The sequence below is a fragment of the Convolutriloba macropyga genome, unplaced genomic scaffold, assembly GCF_964194025.1.
Source record: "Convolutriloba macropyga unplaced genomic scaffold, txConMacr16.3 SCAFFOLD_926, whole genome shotgun sequence".
NCBI classification, from domain to species: Eukaryota; Metazoa; Xenacoelomorpha; order Acoela; family Convolutidae; genus Convolutriloba; species Convolutriloba macropyga.
This window is the reverse complement of record NW_027452912.1, coordinates 1-22,950: the sequence shown is the minus strand read 5'-3', so window position 1 is coordinate 22,950 and position 22,950 is coordinate 1. Positions and strand designations below refer to the sequence as shown.

At 35.7% G+C, this 22,950-nt stretch overlaps 1 protein-coding gene across 1 annotated transcript; it reads right to left on the bottom strand.

Moving 5' to 3' along the window:
• Positions 1 to 2,264: 2,264 nt before the first annotated feature.
• Positions 2,265 to 22,459, bottom strand: LOC142357891 (uncharacterized; the record flags this gene model as incomplete). The annotated part of the gene is made up of 8 exons (XM_075409386.1): positions 2,265 to 2,674; positions 8,713 to 8,943; positions 10,983 to 11,321; positions 15,730 to 16,138; positions 17,586 to 19,371; positions 19,555 to 19,813; positions 21,182 to 22,017; positions 22,201 to 22,459. Coding segments are annotated over 8 exons (4,475 nt in total), but the record flags the coding sequence as incomplete, so codon positions are not given.
• Positions 22,460 to 22,950: the final 491 nt, after the last annotated feature.

Below are 22,950 nucleotides of genomic sequence, written 5' to 3'. Positions count from 1 at the left end.
AGCAAATATTTAATGCTACAAAAAGCAAAACTAGGAAAATGGGGTAACAAATAATTAATATTTAAAAAACCTTCAAGAAAATGAGCAAACTACCTATCTATGTCAGGTTAGCGACAATTACAGTTTATCATTCAAACATGCACAAGCAAATTCCGTAAATACCCTTGAAAACACATAGAATCTCTTGACATCTTACTTTCAACATAAGATGCGAACAATTGCGAATTAAAATTTCCTCCAATTTGCAAAAAAAAAATTTGAAAAAAGTCATTTCATTGGACTACAATTCATTCGACAATTGTTTAACTAACTGAGATTGAATAGTAATTGCTCATAAAATTGGGCAAAACTGTCGCCTCACAATACAGAAAAAATATTTTCTGAATTTAAATCTTTAAAATCGAAAAGACCTCAAATAGAATTACAAACAGTTTGCCTGTTTGTTTGAAATATATAAAGCAAATGGAACTCGACCACGTCACGAGTAAAAGAAAACCTGGTTGTTTTACTTTTGAAACAAAAGGCAAAATTTTTAAAAGTTTCGAACAAACTATGCGCGACAAAGTCAATTAAGCCAGCGTTACTAAATAGCTGATAACAAAGCTGATAACATAATTATAAACAAAGCTAAGAATTTTAACAGTTTAATATACATTGAGCAATCCACAGCGTTTAGGTGTAAGCACACGGTTCCCGAGTAAACAATCTATAGTGAAAACGTACAATTAACTAATCAAGTTTTAAAAAGGTTCGGAATGTTTCAGAAATACATTAAACGTGCGTATACACCATGAAGCCTCAATGTTTTTTATTCGCTTTAAATCCCTCAAAAATGGTTCTCCACAAATTCAACTGGAAACCGAGGGAGAAACTAAACTCATTGATTAAAAAGTGACACATGGCTCCTGGAATTTCTATATAGAGTGATTCTCCAAAATTTGAAAAGAAAAGGAGCTTTACAATGATGAAAAAAGCACCCAATTAAGCTAGCTTCACGCCAAACATAAGAAACCGAAACAAATTTTTCGGGAGAAAAGAAAAAATTTTGTCCCGAGTAGAAACGCTTTACAACGTCAGACTTGCGCTACATAGCGATAGGTATCTATTTTTTTTACTAGTATGGAATGCTAACTATATTTATTGTACACTATAGATGTTTTCTGTCGTCCAATTTTACGAAAATAATACAAAGTTGAGTTAAAGTTTGATGGTGCTCATAGCTTAAAATATTTTTTGCAAATTGACAAATTTTGCAAATAAATTCTTGACGCTAAGATGATTTTTTCGAATAACTTTCTATTCGGCCAGTCAATTTTGTCTCAAAATCTTAATGGCCTTATTATTTACATGATAGTGTTATATTGAGCAAAAATTGAATTGAGTAAAATTCAAAAATGACGTTTTTGCCCTGTAATAATCCTGAATTTCTTCAGTTTCTTGCTTACATAATTCAGATAAATTTTTATGGCGCGTTTGACTTTATATTTAGGTTTGTTTGCAGCATAATAACGCGCAGTTTTGTCACTGTTATTACCGCAAATGTTTCAACGTTGTTCAAATAATTCCGATGAAAAATAATTCCATGTAAATGAATATGCGACCACTTTTTAAATGTTTTCAAATTTTCTCAAGAGACGCCTGCTTCTTTTCAATGCTAGCAGTGTAAATTTTCAGAGGGTAAAGTGATGTAGGATTGGGGGGTAATTTGTTCAAAGGGGTACAATGGTGAATGAGTGGGGCTGCAATATGCAACAATGGGGGGGGGGGGGGACTTATGAGGGATTACACCTGACCAAAATAAAACTCAATTCATCAAAGCATCAATTTATGTTCGCATAAAAGTACACAAACATATCCGACTAATGTCAGGCTAATTGCTCTCAAACGACTGGGGAGCGGTTAGCTTCCGCAGTAGCTAGATACCTAGCTACAGTTGGCTAGCTTTAGCTTAATTCAAGGGGCTTGGGGCGAGCTCACGGAGGGTGGGTTGGGGGGGGGGTGAAGAAGTGGTTGATGTGGGGAAAAAGTTGAAGAATGGGGGTTCAAACTCTTAAGAACCGCCCTTTACACCATGAACTAATGTCTCCCAAGGTTTATGAATTTCAGCAAATTGCATACTTAGAGTCCAGTAAACCGGAAGGCTCTAAGAGAACTTAATGCCCGCTGGGCGCTACCTGTTCATCCCGTTTTTGAGGACAAAAAGTCAAATGGGTCAGACGAAAAACCGGTCAAGCGAAAAATCGCATAAAAAGATCACCGGGCTACAAACTTCATTTGAGAGCAATTGAACAGTACTCATTTTCAAGTATCACACTTTTCTAGGACTTCTTAGGTTTAGAGCTGCGTCTAAACAGTCGCCTCCAACTTGACGAAGTTGACTTCGAGGTTCGGTTTGGCATCGGGTTTGAATTTTTCGATTTCGATCCCGAAGAACTGCCCTCTTTCAATCTATCTTCGCCCTCATTGGTTGAAAATTCAGACGAGGCCGAGGGCGACACCGTTAACTCGGATCCATTCGTACTTATAGATGGGGTCGATTGTCCCGGGGGAGAGGTTGGAGACATCATTGCAACGCTCCGATTTGAAGAGCTAGTTTGAGATTTTCCATCTCCAAAAGTACTACTCAATGATGAACCAAGGGAAGTTATCGAGAGACCGGTCAAGCCACTTTGATCTAAATACGTTTCCTTTTCCCCTGTAGAGTGCAAACATATACAGCTCATTTTTCACCTTTATAAAAGTGTATACAAAATAATTGCAGCAAAAACACAAACTGCCTATTTTTTATTAATTAAACATTAGCTCACTGTCAACGTAAATTATTCATCAAAAACAGAAATTATGCTATCTGATGTAATTTTATGAATTTGTTCATCTAAAACAGAAAATATGTAATTCAGTAGAATTTAGTATTTTATGAATACAAAACGGAGTTTCTGTTATCTGATGTCATTTATGAATTTTTTAATTGAAAACAGACAGATATTACGGTGATTTATATAATTTATTAATCTATTAATCGAAATCAGAATTTATGTTATTTGATGTAATAAACGAAGTTATTCATCGAAAACAGTATATATGTTATTTGATATAATACTTGATTTTTTTTCATCGAAAGCAGAATTTATGTTAATTGATATAATTAAGAAACTTATTCATCGAAAACAGGACTGATGTTATTTGATGCAACTTAGGAATTAATTCATCAGAAACGAATTATGCCATTTCATGTAATCTATGAAATTATTCATCGAAAACAGAATTTTTGTAATTTGATATGATTCACTGATTTATTAGTCAAAGAGAGTATTCATGGTATTTTTTACAATTTATAAATTTTTTCATCAAAATAAAAATTATGCTATTTGATGTATTTAAAAAAAATTATTCATCTAAAAGACAAAAAATGTTTTTCAGTAGAATTTAGAACTTTTCTAATAGAAAACAGAAATTATATTAGTTGATGAAATTTATAAATTTTTCCATCAAAAGCAATGTGAGGAACAGATTTCGAAATCGATTGTATACAAAAAAACCTAAAAAGGTATTTACGTTCACACATCGACAACAACTTTTGTTTCTAAGAGGAATTAATGCAGATTGCGAACAAATGGCCCACGGAATTAAGACATGGTATTTTATACAAAAATTTAAGCCGCAAAGTTTCCCAAGGCCTAAGTTAAAAGCATTACTTGGCTGTCATAGCTCAGCCAACAGAACGAAAATTATTCTTTTTTGCAGCATTAATTAAATTGGCATAAAAAACTTTTTTTGTCGAAAATACAACCTTATTCCAGACAATTTCCAGACAAAACAGTACCAGACAAAATGGTCCCAGTTGGCACAATACTCCCAGACAGAGTCCTTGAAAAAAAAGTCCCGAATAAATCTCGACATAATTGTAAAAAATATTCTACTAAAGATTAACAAACATAATCTATCTGTTAGGATTCCGAATGCATTGTTTTTGTTTGATATGAGTTTAGATTAAACCAATCTTTGGGTTCCAAATACATAATTGGGAAAAACTAAGTTGTAATCAGCTTACAATCATACGAACGATTTGAAAATTTTTGTGTTAATTGGTGTGTATTTGTTTAACTCTATGTTTAGTTGGGACTCTTTTGTCTGGGACTACTTTGTGTGGGGACTACTTTGAATGTTTTCTTTGGACTTTTTGTCAGTGACTGTTTTATCTGGGAAAAATTTGCTATTCGGGACTGATTTGTTGGGGGCTCTCTTGTTTGAGACTGTTTTGGCTGTTCACCAATTAAACTGAATTACCTATTCATTTTGACAAAAAACAAATCGGTTTTGTTCTCACTATTTCGTACATCTATCTGTAGATTATGCAACTCTTCGTGAACGACTTCTCCATTTTGTTGGTAAATAATCTCTTCTGCGATAATTATTTATTATTCTAGCTTATTATTCGTCAATGTTCCAAGTAATTAATATTCGTTATGAAGTTTAAGATTAATGGTATGAACATTATTCGTTTTTAATCTTTTTAGTATATCGTATTCTTTATGTCTGCAAGAATAACTTGATGACGTGAACAGAAAAAAAACAGTCCCGGACTTGTACATCAAGACGGCCTTTAACTGTTTTTTTTTAAAAAATGTTGTGTTGATGATTTTTGTGTTGAATTTTTCATTTCTAAGTTCATTCAATTGTTTTTGTTATGTTACTTAAATTTTGAATGCGATAGTGATTTTCTAACATTTACATCACCGTGCTTTTGTTTCAATTGATTATGTCTAGTTTCTAATCAGTGTTCGTTCTTTAGGCTATACAAACAAAAAACACAGCCGGAAAATTGCCGGAAAATAGCCGCCGCTTACCCGCTTGACGCACATTGGTTTTGAAACAGAAGAAATAAGAGATAGAAATTGACAGAATTTTTCCAAGTGTCAATGACCAGGCTTTATATGCTTGTCCTGCTTCTTTTGATTTTTTATTTTGCTGTTTTGACTTTGACTGTAGTCACTACATTGCGCAATTCAATGCGTGAAAAAATTTTCAATCCATTCAGTTGAAACATTGGATGAAGGATGTCAGAAGTCAAGCGTGAAAATTCTGATTTATGTGAAAAAAGGTGATCAAAATGTGAAGTGAATAAAAAAACACAGAACCGGAAGAATTGCGGAAACGATTTAAAGAGTCGTCTGTGCTAAGAAAATTACTGATTGAATTATCTGGTACCTATTAAGAAAACAGAAAACTAAAAACATAACCGACTAACTTCGGGCGAATTGCTTTCAAAGGACCCACGAGAGCTTGGCTTCGTCAGTAGCTAGCAACGATTTAGTGAGGCTAGCTGTAGCTTAATTGAAGGTGCGCGAGGTTAGGGTAATAGATGATGACATCACGCCACATAACAGCAGCTGAAGGACGTCATCAACAAAACAGTTAAAGAAAGAGAGAGAGACAGAGCAAAATTGCAAGAGATAAAACGTAATCGAGAAAGAGATGGAAAGAAACCCTAACCAACGGAAAGCGAGAGAGAGAGAGAGAGAGAGAGAGAGAGAGCTAGAAATGTTTTCCATGATGAGATTCAACTCTGCAACTTCTAGTTTTCTGGCTATGTTTGTAATTGAACCCTATGGAAAACTGAAAGTGAAAAATTCAAAAACGTTTTCACGATTCGCAGCAAAAATACAGTTGAAACCTTTTCTTTTGTGTTGTCGCTGGCCAGTAATGATCGTTAAACACAGAAAAGGACAAAAATATTCATAAACTTTTAAAGCAATTGCTAATTTTAACAAAATCTTGCATAAATTCGTGAAAATAAAGTCTTCAGAACCGTTTCATTGTCTCAAGAGTGGACACTTATTCAGTCTTCCTATTTCAAACCTTAAAAAGTGTGACTGGCTCATGGAGATCCATAAATTTGGAACATGATCACAACCTTTCGAATATTTTATTTTATCAGAAAATTGCTTAAACTGGAGCCATTAAAATATTGATAACCATTCAACTATGTCTAAAAACTATACAGCCGCTTACTATCGAGCCTCGGAAGAGGTCCCTGGGCCCCTGGTGTCGGAAAAAATAATAGGCTCAAAACTTTTCAAAAGACAAGAAGATATTTTTAATAAAATTATCTTTGAAAATAATTGCTTATATGCGTGATATTAAATTCTTGAAAACCATTCCATTAGATCTAGAAACTATACGGTGCTATTATCAAACCCTAGAGGAGATTGCTTGGCTCTTGAGGCCGGAGAAACCTAATAAATGACAAACAATTTTAAAAATTGCAAATACTCTTCAAAAAATTTGCTTATTTTCTTGACAATAGAATCTTGAAAAACAATCCATTACATCTAGAAGCTATGCAATTATCTAAAAAACTGGCCCCTGGGTCGCAAAAAATTCAAAAAATGACAAACGTCACAAAGTTTGAAAAATTTGCAAGTTTTGTAAAAAAAATGCTAAAATTTGTGATGTCAAAAAGCTGAAAACAATGCCATTACCACCAATTCTATGCAATAATCCAATAGATGGGGTTTCTTGACACCTAGGGCTGAAAAAAGCAAAAAATGACAAATATTTTAAATAAAACTTGAAAAAATGTGTAAATTAGTATAAATTTGCGTGTTTTTGTTTGGATTTCAAAAACATACAGCTTGTTAAACGGTCATAAAAAGTATTCATTTTTGCAAAAGGCAAAAATCAAATTTTAACCAGAATCAATTTTAGAAAGGTCCAACAAATTTCGAAAATTGACGAAAAAAGACGAAAAATTGCAATATTTTGGGCTCAAAAAAGACCTTTTAACCTTAAACTACGACCTTCTCGATAGCGTCAACGCACTAAGCACTTGATGGAATACTAAACTCCGCTAAGGGCCTCTATTGAAACTTAATGCCCGCTGGGCGCTATCTGTTTACCCCATTTTAGGTACGAAAAGTCAAATGGGTCAGATAAAAAATCGGTCAAGCGAAAAACCGTATAAAAAAGACCAACAGAACTAATATAATTGCTATAAACATCGTTTGAGAGCAATTAAGCAAGTAAGTCATAATGAAATCAGTCCACAAAAACCATTTGATCTGAAAAAAATTAGAAAAAATCAAACAATTTTTTCTATAATACAATTATACTTAACAAAACACTTGATGCAATTACAAACATCAAAGTAATTAGTTCCGCATTACATCAAAAGAAATCGATTGCAGACAAAAAAGATGAAAAAAAGACTAAAATCATTAAATTTTTCGAAGAATTAATGAATACAGAGCCGAAATAAAAAAAACCTATAGGTCACAGGAGAAAACTAGAATGATACATATTAAAGTGTGAAAAGCACAAAAATTGTAAAAAATATGAACAAAAAAATTTTTAACTTTGAAGCTTAAAAAACAAAATAAGAAATAGTAATCAAAAAATAAGTAAATAATAAATAGAAAAAAAATAAAATAACAAGAAAGTTTCTTTATTTAGGATTCGAGCCTCAAAAAATTACATATCTGTTCTTTTGTCAATGGACAAAGTAGAAAAACAGTTCAAAGATTCGAAACATTAAATCAATTGAGAAAATATCAAAAAATTGTTTGAATTTCATTTATGAGAGAGATGATTTTGCACTGAATGTCACAGACCTATCACGAAAAACAAATCAATTAACACTAACACAAATCTTGAGCCACTGAAGTTGCATATACTTTTGTGGTGACTAAATCTAAATTACAATTAAAAACTTTAAAAACTTAGAAAAACAGCCAAAATCGAATTATTATGTGTACAGCTTTATCTAAAAAAATTTCTCACGTCCAAACTGGCAAAAAATTATAAATTACTAAAAAAGACGCCGCCATATACATTGATTCAATAGAATAGTCTGCTCAGAGATTCAAAAATGACGAAATTATTGAAGAAACTCTGAACATTGATTAAAATTGAGAATTATGTGCCAATTTTGCTCTTGAAGTGCATTATTATGGTATCGAAAACATTGGTGAATCAATTTCAGAGGATTACATATTAATGCAGCATCAATCAAAACTTAATTCAACAAAAACCAGATTACGAGCAAAAGAATTGGTACAAATTATCGAGAAACCACCTCAAAACTGACTTCTTTGTAGTCCATTCTCTCAAAAACACTTTTCAAAGTCAAAAAGTCGTTCACTGATAGCAGCGCATGATCAGACAAATTGTCTCCCTCAGAAAAAATTAGTTCATATAGCGATTTTACTCTTATTTTGATTTTAAGGCAAAACGCCGTTTGAACAAATAGTACTTCCGGTAAAAGAAACTCAGGAAAATCAATACTCCTCTTCAAGTCGTTGAAAAAACTTAGAGCAATATAGCTTCGCTCAACTTATAGATTCGCAGCTATTAGAAAAAAATACATGGCTGCAATTAACAGTTCAGATTTCGTTCGAAAGCAATTAGATATATTGCACTTTTTATAGCCGATTTAGGAAGAGAATCCCTGTTTTCAACTCTCCCTTTCGGCCGACTTGTTCTCGGATGTTGTTGTTGACTGGATACAGCAGAAGCTGTGTTTACAAGCATTGAATTGTAAAAAAAAACGATAGAAAACCAATACTCCTCTTCGACTCGTAAAAAAAGGAAAGGCTTAAATAATAGCCGTTGAGGGGGTGACGGCGGCTATTAATCAATTCAAAAACCAGCATTCTTCCGTTCACGCAGTCTTATGAAAACCCAATTTTTTACAGCAGGAAAAAGGAACAGTACCAAATGCTGAATTAGGGGTCGACTCCGCTCGCATTTTTTGGCGATCAACTTCAAATTTGTTGGTGCTCAATTCGCGAGTTGCTGGCCTTTGAGGCGGACTTTCAATGCCATTCAATTCGTAAGTGGAATCCCCGCCGTTATCGTCTTCAGAACTGAATATCGGAGTTGCTTCTGTTTGACTTGCTTGGACGCCTGTTGCACCAAAAGTGGTTGAATCATTGGATCGTTTCACTTTATTTGCCATCATTACTGGTCGAAATCAGCTCCGAAATTGTAAGACAAGTACGGAGATACTGTTAATTTCTGATCAGTATAAAATTTCAAGATATCACATAATTAATAGTTACCGGGAACCTTTTCGAAGTTCTTGCCCAGTCAAAAAGAATTTTAAAAAATTCCTGCAAGTTCTTAAAATAAGCATAATGCACAATCTTATTAAGGTTTGACCAAGCCCTCAAATACTTTTGTATTATCTTAATTAACGATATTCTTTTAATAGGCTCATAATTACCATCGGGTATCACTACAATTAAAATATTTCCACTCGGGGTGAGATGATAGAATGCCACTCATCGACGAAACTTACTAATCATAAAACGCCATATATGGATTTTATGGAAACTTACTAAACATACAACGACCATAAAATTTTTGAGTTTGGCTGAGAAAAAGCCCAATGGTTCTAAAACAACGTTTTTGTGCTTAAAATTTCAAAATTCTGTACTTTAATTTTATGGTACCGTACTTATCATAAAACGCTATCAAAATGACTTTGAGATTTTTTCCGACAGAAGTTAGCTATATTTAATTTTTGTCTTTTCAACAGACTTACAAAACATTAAACGGACCATATATGGAAACTTATTAAACATAAAACGGACCATATATGGAATTTTACAAACCATAAAACGAGTCATATATGGAAACTTTTTAACCATAAAACGGACCATATATGGAATTTTACTAACCATAAAACGAGTCATATATGGAAACTTTTTAACCATAAAACGGACCATATATGGAATTTTACTAACCATAAAACGAGTCATATATGGAAACTTTTTAACCATAAAACGGACCATATATGGAATTTTACTAACCATAAAACGAGTCATATATGGAAACTTTTTAACCATAAAACGGACCATATATGGAATTTTACTAACCATAAAACGAGTCATATATGGAAACTTTTTAACCATAAAACGGACCATATATGGAATTTTACTAACCATAAAACGAGTCATATATGGAAACTTTTTAACCATAAAACGGACCATATATGGAATTTTACTAACCATAAAACGAGTCATATATGGAAACTTTTTAACCATAAAACGGACCATATATGGAATTTTACTAACCATAAAACGAGTCATATATGGAAACTTTTTAACCATAAAACGGACCATATATGGAATTTTACAAACCATAAAACGAGTCATATATGGAAACTTTTTAACCATAAAACGGACCATATATGGAATTTTACTAACCATAAAACGAGTCATATATGGAAACTTGATTACCATAGCAAGATCATAAAACGGAAATTTGTATGGACTTTTATGGACCATATATGGTCCGTTTTATGGTAAGTAAGTTTGGTCAACCCGGGGAGAGTAAACTCCCGTACATTAAGTATATGGTCTGGGCCGAGTTCTTTGTGGCGCTTTTTTCAATCGTCTGAGCATCTGCTCCCTTTTCTATAGGGTTGACAAAGTACATATTCTACCACCACACCTAATTCTGTCTGATCACAGCCGCATAGTTTCTCATCGGTGGTGGTGTCCAGTCAAAGTCGCAAAATTTTACATAGTCCTGAAGAGCAGACACTTGATCGCACTTTGTTTTGCATTAATTCGTCCAAGTTGATTCATCGTCAATTTTTGTCTGCAATGCCAGATGATGGCCAATTTTCGCCTGGAACGCTTGGTTCACATTTCGGATCTATTCGGTTTGCCCCCCCCCCCCCCTCAGTGTTTTTTACGCCCCCCCCCCCCCCCCCCCGTTACAAATTATATGTTGTTGTATAGCACGTTACAATGAAAAAAATAGCACCTGAACCGGGGGGGGGGGGGGGGGGCGTAAAAGATATAAGCCCACTAAGCTGAAGCGGGGGGGGGGGGGCAAAACAGAATAGATGCAACATATTTCTACCATTTCACCCCATATATTAAAATGTCTAGATTTAATTAAGCAAACAAAAATTTGTCAGAATTTCTAGCTAGTAATGATGTTCATCGAACGATTGTCGTTACTATGGTTACTTGACGAGGTCGAAGCAGTTGGGTATCTAAATGTTCTTGATTGGGGTTCGGTAACACCTTGACCTGATTCCATAGTTCGACTTCCTGGCTCATCATATCCATCATCTACACCATTTCTGCTATCTTGAACGTCGCCATGGCTCCCAGTGCGCTGTGGAATTGACATTTGGAAGGAACTGTAAAAGGTTCCAGTTAACGTCGTATCATCCGGAACACTTTCATAACCATGTGGTTCGCTATCAGCACTTTCGAGTTGGCTGCTCAAACCATTAATGGATTCCGACATCATTGATTGCATGTTGCTAGGACTTGGTTCGATTCCCAACGTATCCTCATGATCTGTGACGTCATAAGACCCCCACTTGATACGATCACTTAAAAAATATTTTCCAAAAACTAAACATAGCTGGCAGATTGCCAGAAAATAGCCGCAATAGATTCGTAGATCGGCAGTCTAAAAAAACAGTAAAAAAGACAGACCAAAAAAATTCGTCTTTTCATTGAGGGCTGATCTGTTATATTTTGATTAAAAATCTGTATAAGCTATTGCTGCCTCTATTAGCTGATCTCAAATAACCTTCATTTAGAGTGACACATACTCATTTGACCTTATCTCTCTGAATTAAACTAAATAAAAGTCAATTTCAAAGTGAGGAAGTCATTTTTCAGAGTGAGGAAGTCATTTTTCAGAGTGAGGTAAGTCAAGTGTGACCAAAAAAATTAATCCCGCGCATGAACAAAAAACTCGCTCCACTAAGAACGAAAAATGACGTCACACATGCAATTCAGTTGAAATTGCATGATCGAATTTTCAAAAAGTGGCTGTGACGTCATATGGTCGTAACAAAAATTATGACGACGAAATAAAAAAACATAGCCGGAAGAATTCAGGAAGCGATTCGAAGCGTCAAAACTTCGCTAACAAAACCGTATTTGCAGCCAGTGGAAGCCACTACCTTTTGTATTAAACCATTAACTGACTACCTCTCCAGGTCTGCTCTAAAAATTGGTGAAAATTAAACCACTGTCAACAAGAGAAACAAAATGCAGCAACATTTTATATTATTGAAAACGTTTGGTAACGTTAGAAAATCCAAAATAATTAAGGTGGTCAAAAACCTGATAGTATGAAAAAGCTGGCAAGTTTATCAATAGCCTTCAAACATTTCATGATTCTAATCTGAAAAAGATCGCGAAAGCAAACGGCAGATAATAATCTTAGAAATTAAGTTAAATCTTTACAACAAAAAAACTCAAATTTAAGAACCAGATAACACCTATAATTACGCTCCTAATCACTGTGATTAAGACAAAAAACAACACACATACTGTTCCTTTTTGTACATAAGCTAGACAACATGATTTCATACTAAATCAAAAATAAAACTGATCATAGAATAGACATAAGCAGCAGAAGAATATTCAAAGGCAAAAACTTGTTTCAATTAATACCAAAGCCGGCAGAAAGCTGCAGTGAAAAGTCATATTTTGGAAGAAGCTTGCTGTCAAACTCTCAGTACTGCCTTTTGTTGAATGAAATCAATTGCACACCAAAGAAATGGCCAAAATCTAAGAAAGAGCTGAAATTGTTTAAAATTTATAACTGAAAACTCAATATACCGAAAATAAATTTAGGTGCCAGGACAAAGCGAGAAGGATACTAACTAGAATGTGAAGATTATGGACCAAATGTAAGGAAATCCGTAACAAGAAGATTTTCTTGATTTTTGAAAGTTAAAAATCAATCTAAAAAATTCAAGAAAAACGAATACATTTCGTTGTTCACTATTCAAGACAGAGAAAAGATAACTAGTCATCCGATACAAAGATCTATCCTCCCGAAGAGATCAAAAAATAGGAAAAAGCAGAATTCATAAATAAGAAACATTGAAACATTTTGCAAAAAAATGGTCAAATAAGTTAAGACTGCATTATGAAAAATTTTAACTGTTTTCTTAAAAGTTAACGCCAAAATATGATTGAATTTTATTGAAACGAAATTAAAGTCCCGCATGTGTCACAAAAAAACTTTTTCTATCAATTACAACCAAAATACAAACGAAAAACTGCCGAAAATTGGAAAAAACTACCAAAATCGGATTAGCATATGTACAATTTTATGGAACAAAACTACATCGAGGTAGAAAGAGGCGTTGAGTATAGAAATTATCAAAAGAAATTGCCATATTAACTGATTAAAAGAAAAAACGCCAAAAAATTAACTAAAAAAATCAAGAATTGTGTGCCAATTTTCAATTTGAAACGCATTTTCAGGCTCTGCAAAACACTGTGTCATCAATTTCCGATGTTAACATTTCAATATAGTATCAAATAAAGTTTATTTATACAAAGAACTAAAATAAAAGCAAAAAAATTGGCTACTTAGACGAAGAAACGGCTAAAAACTGTTATCCATATGTGCAATTCAGTCAAAAACTACTTTTCAAAGTCAAAAAGTCATCCCCTAAACGCAGCGCAAGATCAAAAAACTTCTCTCGCTTAGCGAAAATCTGTTCACCAAGACAGCCTTTCTCACTTTTGCTTTTAGGTCAAAATTCCGCGTGAACAAATCTACTTCCTGTAAAAAAACGAGAGAAACCAATACTCCTCTTCGAGTCGTAAAAAAACAAGAGAAGGCCAATAATAGCCCCAGCTATCGCTCTGCGGCTATTAAAAAGATCGGTGAAAATTTGAGGGAAGAAATGCCCCTTTTCTAGCAAAATTTTTAGGAAAAGTTTTCTTTGATTTCAGGCTTTGAAAACGCTCAAAAGCACTCAAGGACTAAATAACTGCTCGGTCATACAGGAGGAGGACTCTTATCAAAGCCTGCCTATCACTTGATCATGATTTGGAGGTATCTTTTAATTATGACTGATCCTTGTCTCTATACCTCTGATCATGAGTTATTTTGAAGAAAGCCCCAGATTGTCAAGCTGTTTTAATTTCTTCCCTAGACGAACTCCGACGCTTATCTTGCAAGATCTTGCAACATTCTTGCAAAATGACGCTTATCTTGCAAGATTCTTGCAAATGACGATTATCTTGCAAGATCTTGAGAGATTCTTCCGAAATGACGCTTATCTTGCAAGATTCTTGCAAATGACGATTATCTTGCAAGATCTTGAGAGATTCTTGAGAAATGACGCTTATCTTGCAAGATTCTTGCAAATGACGATTATCTTGCAAGATCTTGAGAGATTCTTCCGAAATGACGCTTATCTTGCAAGATTCTTGCAAATGACGATTATCTTGCAAGATCTTGAGAGATTGTTGCAAATGACGCTTATCTTGCAATATCTTGCAACATTCTTGCAAATGACGCTTATCTTGCAAGATCTTGCAAGATTCTTGCAAATGACGCTTATCTTGCAAGATCTTGCAAGATTGTTGCAAATGACGCTTATCTTGCAATATTTTGCAAGATTCTTGCAAATGACGATTATCTTGCAAGATGTTACAAGATTTTTGCAAATGACGCTTATCTTGCAAGATCTTGCAAGATTCTTGCAAAAGATGATTATCTTGCAAGATATTACAAGATTCTTGCAAATGACGATTATCTTGCAAGATCTTGAGAGATTGTTGCAAATGACGCTTATCTTGCAATATCTTGCAACATTCTTGCAAATGACGCTTATCTTGCAAGATCTTGCAAGATTCTTGAAAATGACGCTTATCTTGCAAGATCTGGCAAGATTGTTGCAAATGACGCTTATCTTGCAATATCTTGCAAGATTCTTGCAAATGACGATTATCTTGCAAGATGTTACAAGATTCTTGCAAATGACGATTATCTTGCAAGATCTTGAGAGATTCTTCCGAAATGACGCTTATCTTGCAAGATTCTTGCAAATGACGATTATCTTGCAACATCTTGAGAGATTCTTGAGAAATGACGCTTATCTTGCAAGATTCTTGCAAATGACGCTTATCTTGCAAGATCTTGCAACATTCTTGCAAATGACGCTTATCTTGCAAGATCTTGCAAGATTCTTGCAAATGACGCTTATCTTGCAAGATCTTGCAAGATTGTTGCAAATGACGCTTATCTTGCAATATCTTGCAAGATTCTTGCAAATGACGCTTGTCTTGCAAGATCTTGCAAGATTCTTGCAAATGACGATTATCTTGCAAGATGTTACAAGATTCTTGCAAATGACGCTTATCTTGCAAGATCTTGCAAGATTCTTGCAAAAGATGATTATCTTGCAAGATGCAAGATCCGGACGCCTATCTTGCAAGAACCTTGCAAGATAGACTTCAAAAAATTTTAGAGAAAAAGGTGCAGTTTTAAAAACTGATTAACTCAAAGATCATATACTCTTGAGTTCAGTCCATCGAAGGGAGCTCTCGGTTCAAAACAGAAACTTTCATATCATTTCTACCTTTAAAAACGTTTTTGAAAAATTCCTTTCCGGAAAAATTGTTGAAAGATCATTTTAATGGTTCATTCTGTACAAACTAAATGTGAATAGCATTCGTTCTTTCTTTCTATTAACTAGCCCCCCAAATGATCTTAAATATACTATAATCCCCCCCCCCGCTATAATATATTTAACATGATTTGGGGGCTATAATTTCGTGGGGAGGGGAGATAGTTACCCTATTTTATTCATTTAAAAAGTTTTAAGGTCTTTTGTTTCAAATTTCATCACACCGATCATGGGCTGTGATGTTCCCCAATAATCAGTCATCAAATACAAGTTATGTACTCTCCTTTTCCCCGCAATTTTTCAAGTGGAGGTACCAATAGCTCGTTCTTGATCATCATCGGCATTAACCCCGTTTGCAAAGGTGCTAGTTTGAATGTTGTTGTCAAACCTCACTTTCTTCGTACTTCTCGTATCGCTCTTAGAAGCTGCATGATTAGGATTCCCATCAATTGGTCTCTTTTTCGTAGTAGTCGCTTTTCTAGTAGTTGTATCGTCAGCTTCAAAAGTATATTCTGAGTAGTCGTCGTCATATTCGTCCGCATTTCGGATTCCACTTACCATTTCGTAAACATCGGGTGCAGATTCAACAATTGGGTTTTTGTCAAATGTATTCATATCTGAGCTGTAGTCAATCCGGCCATGGCTGGCTCTGTCATCGCCGTCATCATCTTCATCAGTCAGGTCACCACTTGAGGGCGAGTCTAAGTTGCTGAGCACAGTGCCCTAATGAACAAAATAATGTCAAGCGTTAGGGGTGGGGGGGTGTGGGTCAAGCGATGGGGATTTAGGGTTGGGAGGGCAGGTGGAGGAGGGTAGACATGGGGATTGTTCAGAGGGAGATGACTGAGGGGGCGGGAAGATGGCTCGCATTCTTAGAGTATAGCAAGGCTTAGGGCTCTAAGATAATTTAATGCCCTCTGGGCGCTACCTGTTTATCCCGTTTTTGAGGACGAAAAGTCAAATGGGTCAGACGGAAAATTGGCCAAGAGAAAAATCACATAAAAAATACCACAATTGAAAACCTAGCCCGAAGAATTCTGGAAGCGACTCGAAGAGCCCTTTTTGCCAAAAAACACTACCTAGTCAAATAACCAGTACACTCTAAAACCACTCACAAGAATCTAGAAAAAATTTGAAGTCAATTCATGAAAAAAAACTCGAAAACTAGTAAGGTGTAAGGCCCTAAAGGAGCTGCTCAAACACTTAATGCCCTCTACGTTTTACCTGCTTATTTGGTTTCTGAGGACGAAAAACAAAAGCATCAAACGGAAAATTGGTCAAGCAAAAATTTGCACATAAAATCGCACGACTAATATAATTGCTGCAAAAATCGTTTGCGAGTAGCTAAATATAACCGGCTAATGGCGGTGCAAACTACTCTCGAACGACTAGCGAGCCGTTGACGTCATCGGTAGCGAGCTGCTGCTTAGGGAGGCTGGTATAGGCTTCGAGTGCGTTGGGGGAGCCAAAAAATGGCTCCTGACACCATGAATTAGGAAAATTGTGAACTTGTAGAGCAGTAAAGCGCTTAAAGATTTTCTCGGCAAGTTAATGCCCTCAAGATTTTACCTTTTTATCTCATTTTTGAGGACGGAAAATCAAATGGTCAGACGAGAAAAATACTGTCAGACAAAAAACCGTTAGAAAAAGACCAAAATGACAGGTAGGTTTTGTTTGAAATCAATTGAAAAGTACACTAAAATAGTAATTTGAACATAGCTGGCAAATTGCCAGATAAAAACTTTAAAAGTTTCGTAGAGCTCCAGTCTCCAGAAGATCAAAAAATAAAGATAGTGTAAAAAAAAAACAAAAAAAAAGAATTTTCTTCTGTTCATTAAAGGTTATTTTTTATTAGGAATCTGTACAGCTTATTGCTGCTTCAATTAGCTGCTCTCAAATAACCTTCAATTAGAGTGTCACACAATTACTTGAAATTGTATCTTTGAATTGAAGTGAAGAAAAGTCAATTTCACAGTGAGGAACTAAAGTGCACCAATACAATCTGAATTCTTTGAATTGCAAAAAACCAAGAGAAGGACAATAAGATCCCCGGCTATCTCTTTGCGACTGTTAAAAAAGAACAAAGAAGTCAGGTAGATGCTCACTCTCGGTTTGTAAAAAATGTAAAGCCTAGTTATCACTAGACGGGTATCAAAAAGACCCAACGCACCTGGCTGGGTTGTGGGGCTACTCCCATTTCTTCAACATTATCAGAAGTTGGGAAATCGGGCTCTTCATAGAAGTTTCCCTCGCGGTAGTTTCCAGCAGCAATACCATCGTCGTCCCTATCATCAGACAAATTAAGATGTTGTTGTCTTTCAACAAAGTTGTTTCGTTTGCTGGAACTGACAGTTGATGGCGTTTTCTTGACAAGAGATAAGCTTTTCTTGGAACTTTTCTTAGAAGGTATTTTTGGAGAGCTGCTTTTGGAAAATTTTGAAGAAGCTACAACTATTTCACTATCAGCTGATGTGGGTGGAGTCATAGACGGAGGAGATTTCATTGAGTTGACCACCGATCTGCTCTTAATTGAACTCTTGATAGTTGACGGATTTTTCTTTGAACTGTTTGACAGTTTTTTTGACGAGGCTGCCGGAGAGCTCTTTCGTGACGATGATCTTTCATTATTAGCGTCAGATTGTCTTTGAGAAGTACTCGTAACAGAATCTGGCTGTCTTGAGCTTCTGGAATTAGAACTTCCTCTGTTTTTGCTCTCGGAACTTGCCGAACGCAGTCGAGTGGAGACAGCAGGTGGGCTCTGGGACGTCAAACGGGGAGAACTGCCTGTGCTGCTTTGGCTGCTTGACCGAGCACCGGCTTCTTCATCGTCCTCAGCCGATTCCATGAAGCGACCACTGTTTCTGGACCGACTCATATGGGATCCAGAACTCCGAGGAGCTGTTGGCGACGCGTGACTGCTTCGAACAGACCTTGATGCAGTACTTTTACTGGCTTCGGAACTCCTTTTGGACGGGTCGACTCCTGACGCGCTAGACCGCGAACTTGAAGTGCTCTTAGGAGCTGTTTTCGTGGATCTTGAACTTCTCAGACTTCTAGCTTCGCTCGATTTAGTAGGACTTTGAGCTCTTGAAACAACAGAAGGCTGAGATGATCTTAAACTGTCACTCATAGGCTTTGGAATTTTGCCAGTGTTACTATTGGACCTAGCCAAAGCTGTTTTGGTACCATTACTCGAGCGGCCAAAACTTCGACTTGAAACCTCTGTCCCCTCTGATGTCTTTTTTGTGCTGCTTTTGCTAGATGATCGAACAGATTTATTTCTATCTCTAGATGGTTTAGATTTCTTGTTGCTGTTTTCATCATAAAGTGACGCCTTACTTGAAGACTGTTTTGTAGACGAGTGACGACTAACTGATGATTTTGAGGAGCTGTTTATCGAATCTGGACTTCGGGGAGACGTCTGTTGTGACACTTGTTCACGTGACCCTTGTTTTCCTTGTTTACTTGCTTCAGACTCAAGGGACTCAAAAGGGTGAGGCGAAATCGTCGATTTTGGACCAAATTTTTCGTTACCTTTACATTTTACAACATCTTCATTTATCGGATCATTCGCCCTTTCGTTCACAATCCGATTCCAGGGGTTCCAAGGTCGCTGAAGTGCGTCAAAATAATCAGCATTTTCAGGCGCACTTCCAAACCTACAGGTGCAGTTTGGTTTACTGCAACGACGCAAAAAGTCAAAGTTTTGGGCATTATTGTAAGTATTTAATCTACTGTCAATGAAATTGACAGGTGAGGTTGGGGATCCTTTTCTGCTTGATAGTTTCTCCGACCAATCGCTTCTTGCCGAAGATGAGCCTCCTGACGATTGTTGCCTTTCATCGGATGGTTTTGAACTTTCGTCTTCAGAAGCTTCTTTACTTTTGCGGTTGTCCAACTGTAGAGGTGGAACTTTCGGTTGTTCTGGGGAGCTCCGGTATTCCGTTTCCAACTTTCTGTTAGGATCTTTTACTTTAACTTCCCTATTCATTTTAATTTTTTCTTTGATAACAAGATATAAATCAACTAGCGTCGGACAAATTGCTCTTAGCGACAGGCGGGGAAATTTATCTCAAAGTGGGCTGAAGCCTGGAAAAATTTTATGAGTGCAAAAAATACGACTAGGCAGGGGTGCAAACTTAGAAAAGATCCTTCTGTATTCTGAGCATGGACAGCAAACTGAGCATTGCTGACGAGGAGTTTCAATAGGTTCTGATCGTGGCTGCTGCTGCTGCTGCTGAAATCGCCAGTTATCGAAGTCTCGGATACTCGTGTACTGTTGACAGCTGTTTTGGGCACTTAGAGGACAAGAGTAGGGTGCATGATAATAGTTGAAACCACCCCAGTACCTATCTCGTTCAACCCGCTCCAAAACTTGTTTGAACCTCTCAACCACCTCTGTAAGACAGCAATAGTTGAAAATTTCGCCAATAAAAGTTTTGACCGTTTTCGAAAAGCAATTTTTTCAGAAAAACTTTTTACAAACAATTAATTCTCTCACGAAAATTATCCGTTCAAAGATCGATTTTTATAAACAAAATCACAAAAAAGGAGGGCAAGAATTTACAAAAGATGTTGAAAATTTCTCAGAATCTTTTTCTTACTGAAACCCAAAATTAGTTCGCTTAATTCATTGCATCTAAGAAGAGGCGGCCAGGTGACATTCTACTCCTTTTAAAATAAGTTATATACCTTTAGCAGTCCTGAATTCTGATCAATGCTAAACGCAAACCTAGTATTTTCCCATAGGCCAGAAATCAGCCTGTGAAAAGACACTTAACCAGCAGGTGAGTAGCAATCACTTGCAAGTACAGTTAGTTTCTAATGTTCAATGGATGAAAACTCTGCCAATGATATGAAAAAAAAAAATGAATGTATGTATGTATGTATGTATGTATGTATGTATGTATGTATGTATGTATGTATGTATGTATGTATGTATGTATGTATGTATGTATGTATGTATGTATGTATGTATGTATGTATGTATGTATGTATGTATGTATGTATGTATGTATGTATGTATGTATGTATGTATTTATGTATGTATGTATGTATGTATGTATGTATGTATGTATGTATGTATGTATGTATGTATGTATGTATGTATGTATGTATGTATGTATGTATGTATGTATGTATGTATGTATGTATGTATGTATGTATGTATGTATGTATGTATGTATGTATGTATGTATGTATGTATGTATGTATGTATGTATGTATGTATGTATGTATGTATGTATGTATGTATGTATGTATGTATGTATGTATGTATGTATGTATGTATGTATGTATGTATGTATGTATGTATGTATGTATGTATGTATGTATGTATGTATGTATGTATGTATGTATGTATGTATGTATGTATGTATGTATGTATGTATGTATGTATGTATGTATGTATGTATGTATGTATGTATGTATGTATGTATGTATGTATGTATGTATGTATGTATGTATGTATGTATGTATGTATGTATGTATGTATGTATGTATGTATGTATGTATGTATGTATGTATGTATGTATGTATGTATGTATGTATGTATGTATGTATGTATGTATGTATGTATGTATGTATGTATGTATGTATGTATGTATGTATGTATGTATGTATGTATGTATGTATGTATGTATGTATGTATGTATGTATGTATGTATGTATGTATGTATGTATGTATGTATGTATGTATGTATGTATGTATGTATGTATGTATGTATGTATGTATGTATGTATGTATGTATGTATAGGCTTTGGAACTGTCACTCATAGGCTTTGGAATTTTGCCAGTGTTACTATTGGACCTAGCCAAAGCTGTTTTGGTACCATTACTCGAGCGGCCAAAACTTCGACTTGAAACCTCTGTCCCCTCTGATGTCTTTTTTGTGCTGCTTTTGCTAGATGATCGAACAGATTTATTTCTATCTCTAGATGGTTTAGATTTCTTGTTGCTGTTTTCATCATAAAGTGACGCCTTACTTGAAGACTGTTTTGTAGACGAGTGACGACTAACTGATGATTTTGAGGAGCTGTTTATCGAATCTGGACTTCGGGGAGACGTCTGTTGTGACACTTGTTCACGTGACCCTTGTTTTCCTTGTTTACTTGCTTCAGACTCAAGGGACTCAAAAGGGTGAGGCGAAATCGTCGATTTTGGACCAAATTTTTCGTTACCTTTACATTTTACAACATCTTCATTTATCGGATCATTCGCCCTTTCGTTCACAATCCGATTCCAGGGGTTCCAAGGTCGCTGAAGTGCGTCAAAATAATCAGCATTTTCAGGCGCACTTCCAAACCTACAGGTGCAGTTTGGTTTACTGCAACGACGCAAAAAGTCAAAGTTTTGGGCATTATTGTAAGTATTTAATCTACTGTCAATGAAATTGACAGGTGAGGTTGGGGATCCTTTTCTGCTTGATAGTTTCTCCGACCAATCGCTTCTTGCCGAAGATGAGCCTCCTGACGATTGTTGCCTTTCATCGGATGGTTTTGAACTTTCGTCTTCAGAAGCTTCTTTACTTTTGCGGTTGTCCAACTGTAGAGGTGGAACTTTCGGTTGTTCTGGGGAGCTCCGGTATTCCGTTTCCAACTTTCTGTTAGGATCTTTTACTTTAACTTCCCTATTCATTTTAATTTTTTCTTTGATAACAAGATATAAATCAACTAGCGTCGGACAAATTGCTCTTAGCGACAGGCGGGGAAATTTATCTCAAAGTGGGCTGAAGCCTGGAAAAATTTTATGAGTGCAAAAAATACGACTAGGCAGGGGTGCAAACTTAGAAAAGATCCTTCTGTATTCTGAGCATGGACAGCAAACTGAGCATTGCTGACGAGGAGTTTCAATAGGTTCTGATCGTGGCTGCTGCTGCTGCTGCTGAAATCGCCAGTTATCGAAGTCTCGGATACTCGTGTACTGTTGACAGCTGTTTTGGGCACTTAGAGGACAAGAGTAGGGTGCATGATAATAGTTGAAACCACCCCAGTACCTATCTCGTTCAACCCGCTCCAAAACTTGTTTGAACCTCTCAACCACCTCTGTAAGACAGCAATAGTTGAAAATTTCGCCAATAAAAGTTTTGACCGTTTTCGAAAAGCAATTTTTTCAGAAAAACTTTTTACAAACAATTAATTCTCTCACGAAAATTATCCGTTCAAAGATCGATTTTTATAAACAAAATCACAAAAAAGGAGGGCAAGAATTTACAAAAGATGTTGAAAATTTCTCAGAATCTTTTTTCTTACTGAAACCCAAAATTAGTTCGCTTAATTCATTGCATCTAAGAAGAGGCGGCCAGGTGACATTCTACTCCTTTTAAAATAAGTTATATACCTTTAGCAGTCCTGAATAATTCTGATCAATGCTAAACGCAAACCTAGTATTTTCCCATAGGCCAGAAATCAGCCTGTGAAAAGACACTTAACCAGCAGGTGAGTAGCAATCACTTGCAAGTACAGTAATGTTCAATGGATGAAAACTCTGCCAATGATATGAAAAAAAAATGAATGTATGTATGTATGTATGTATG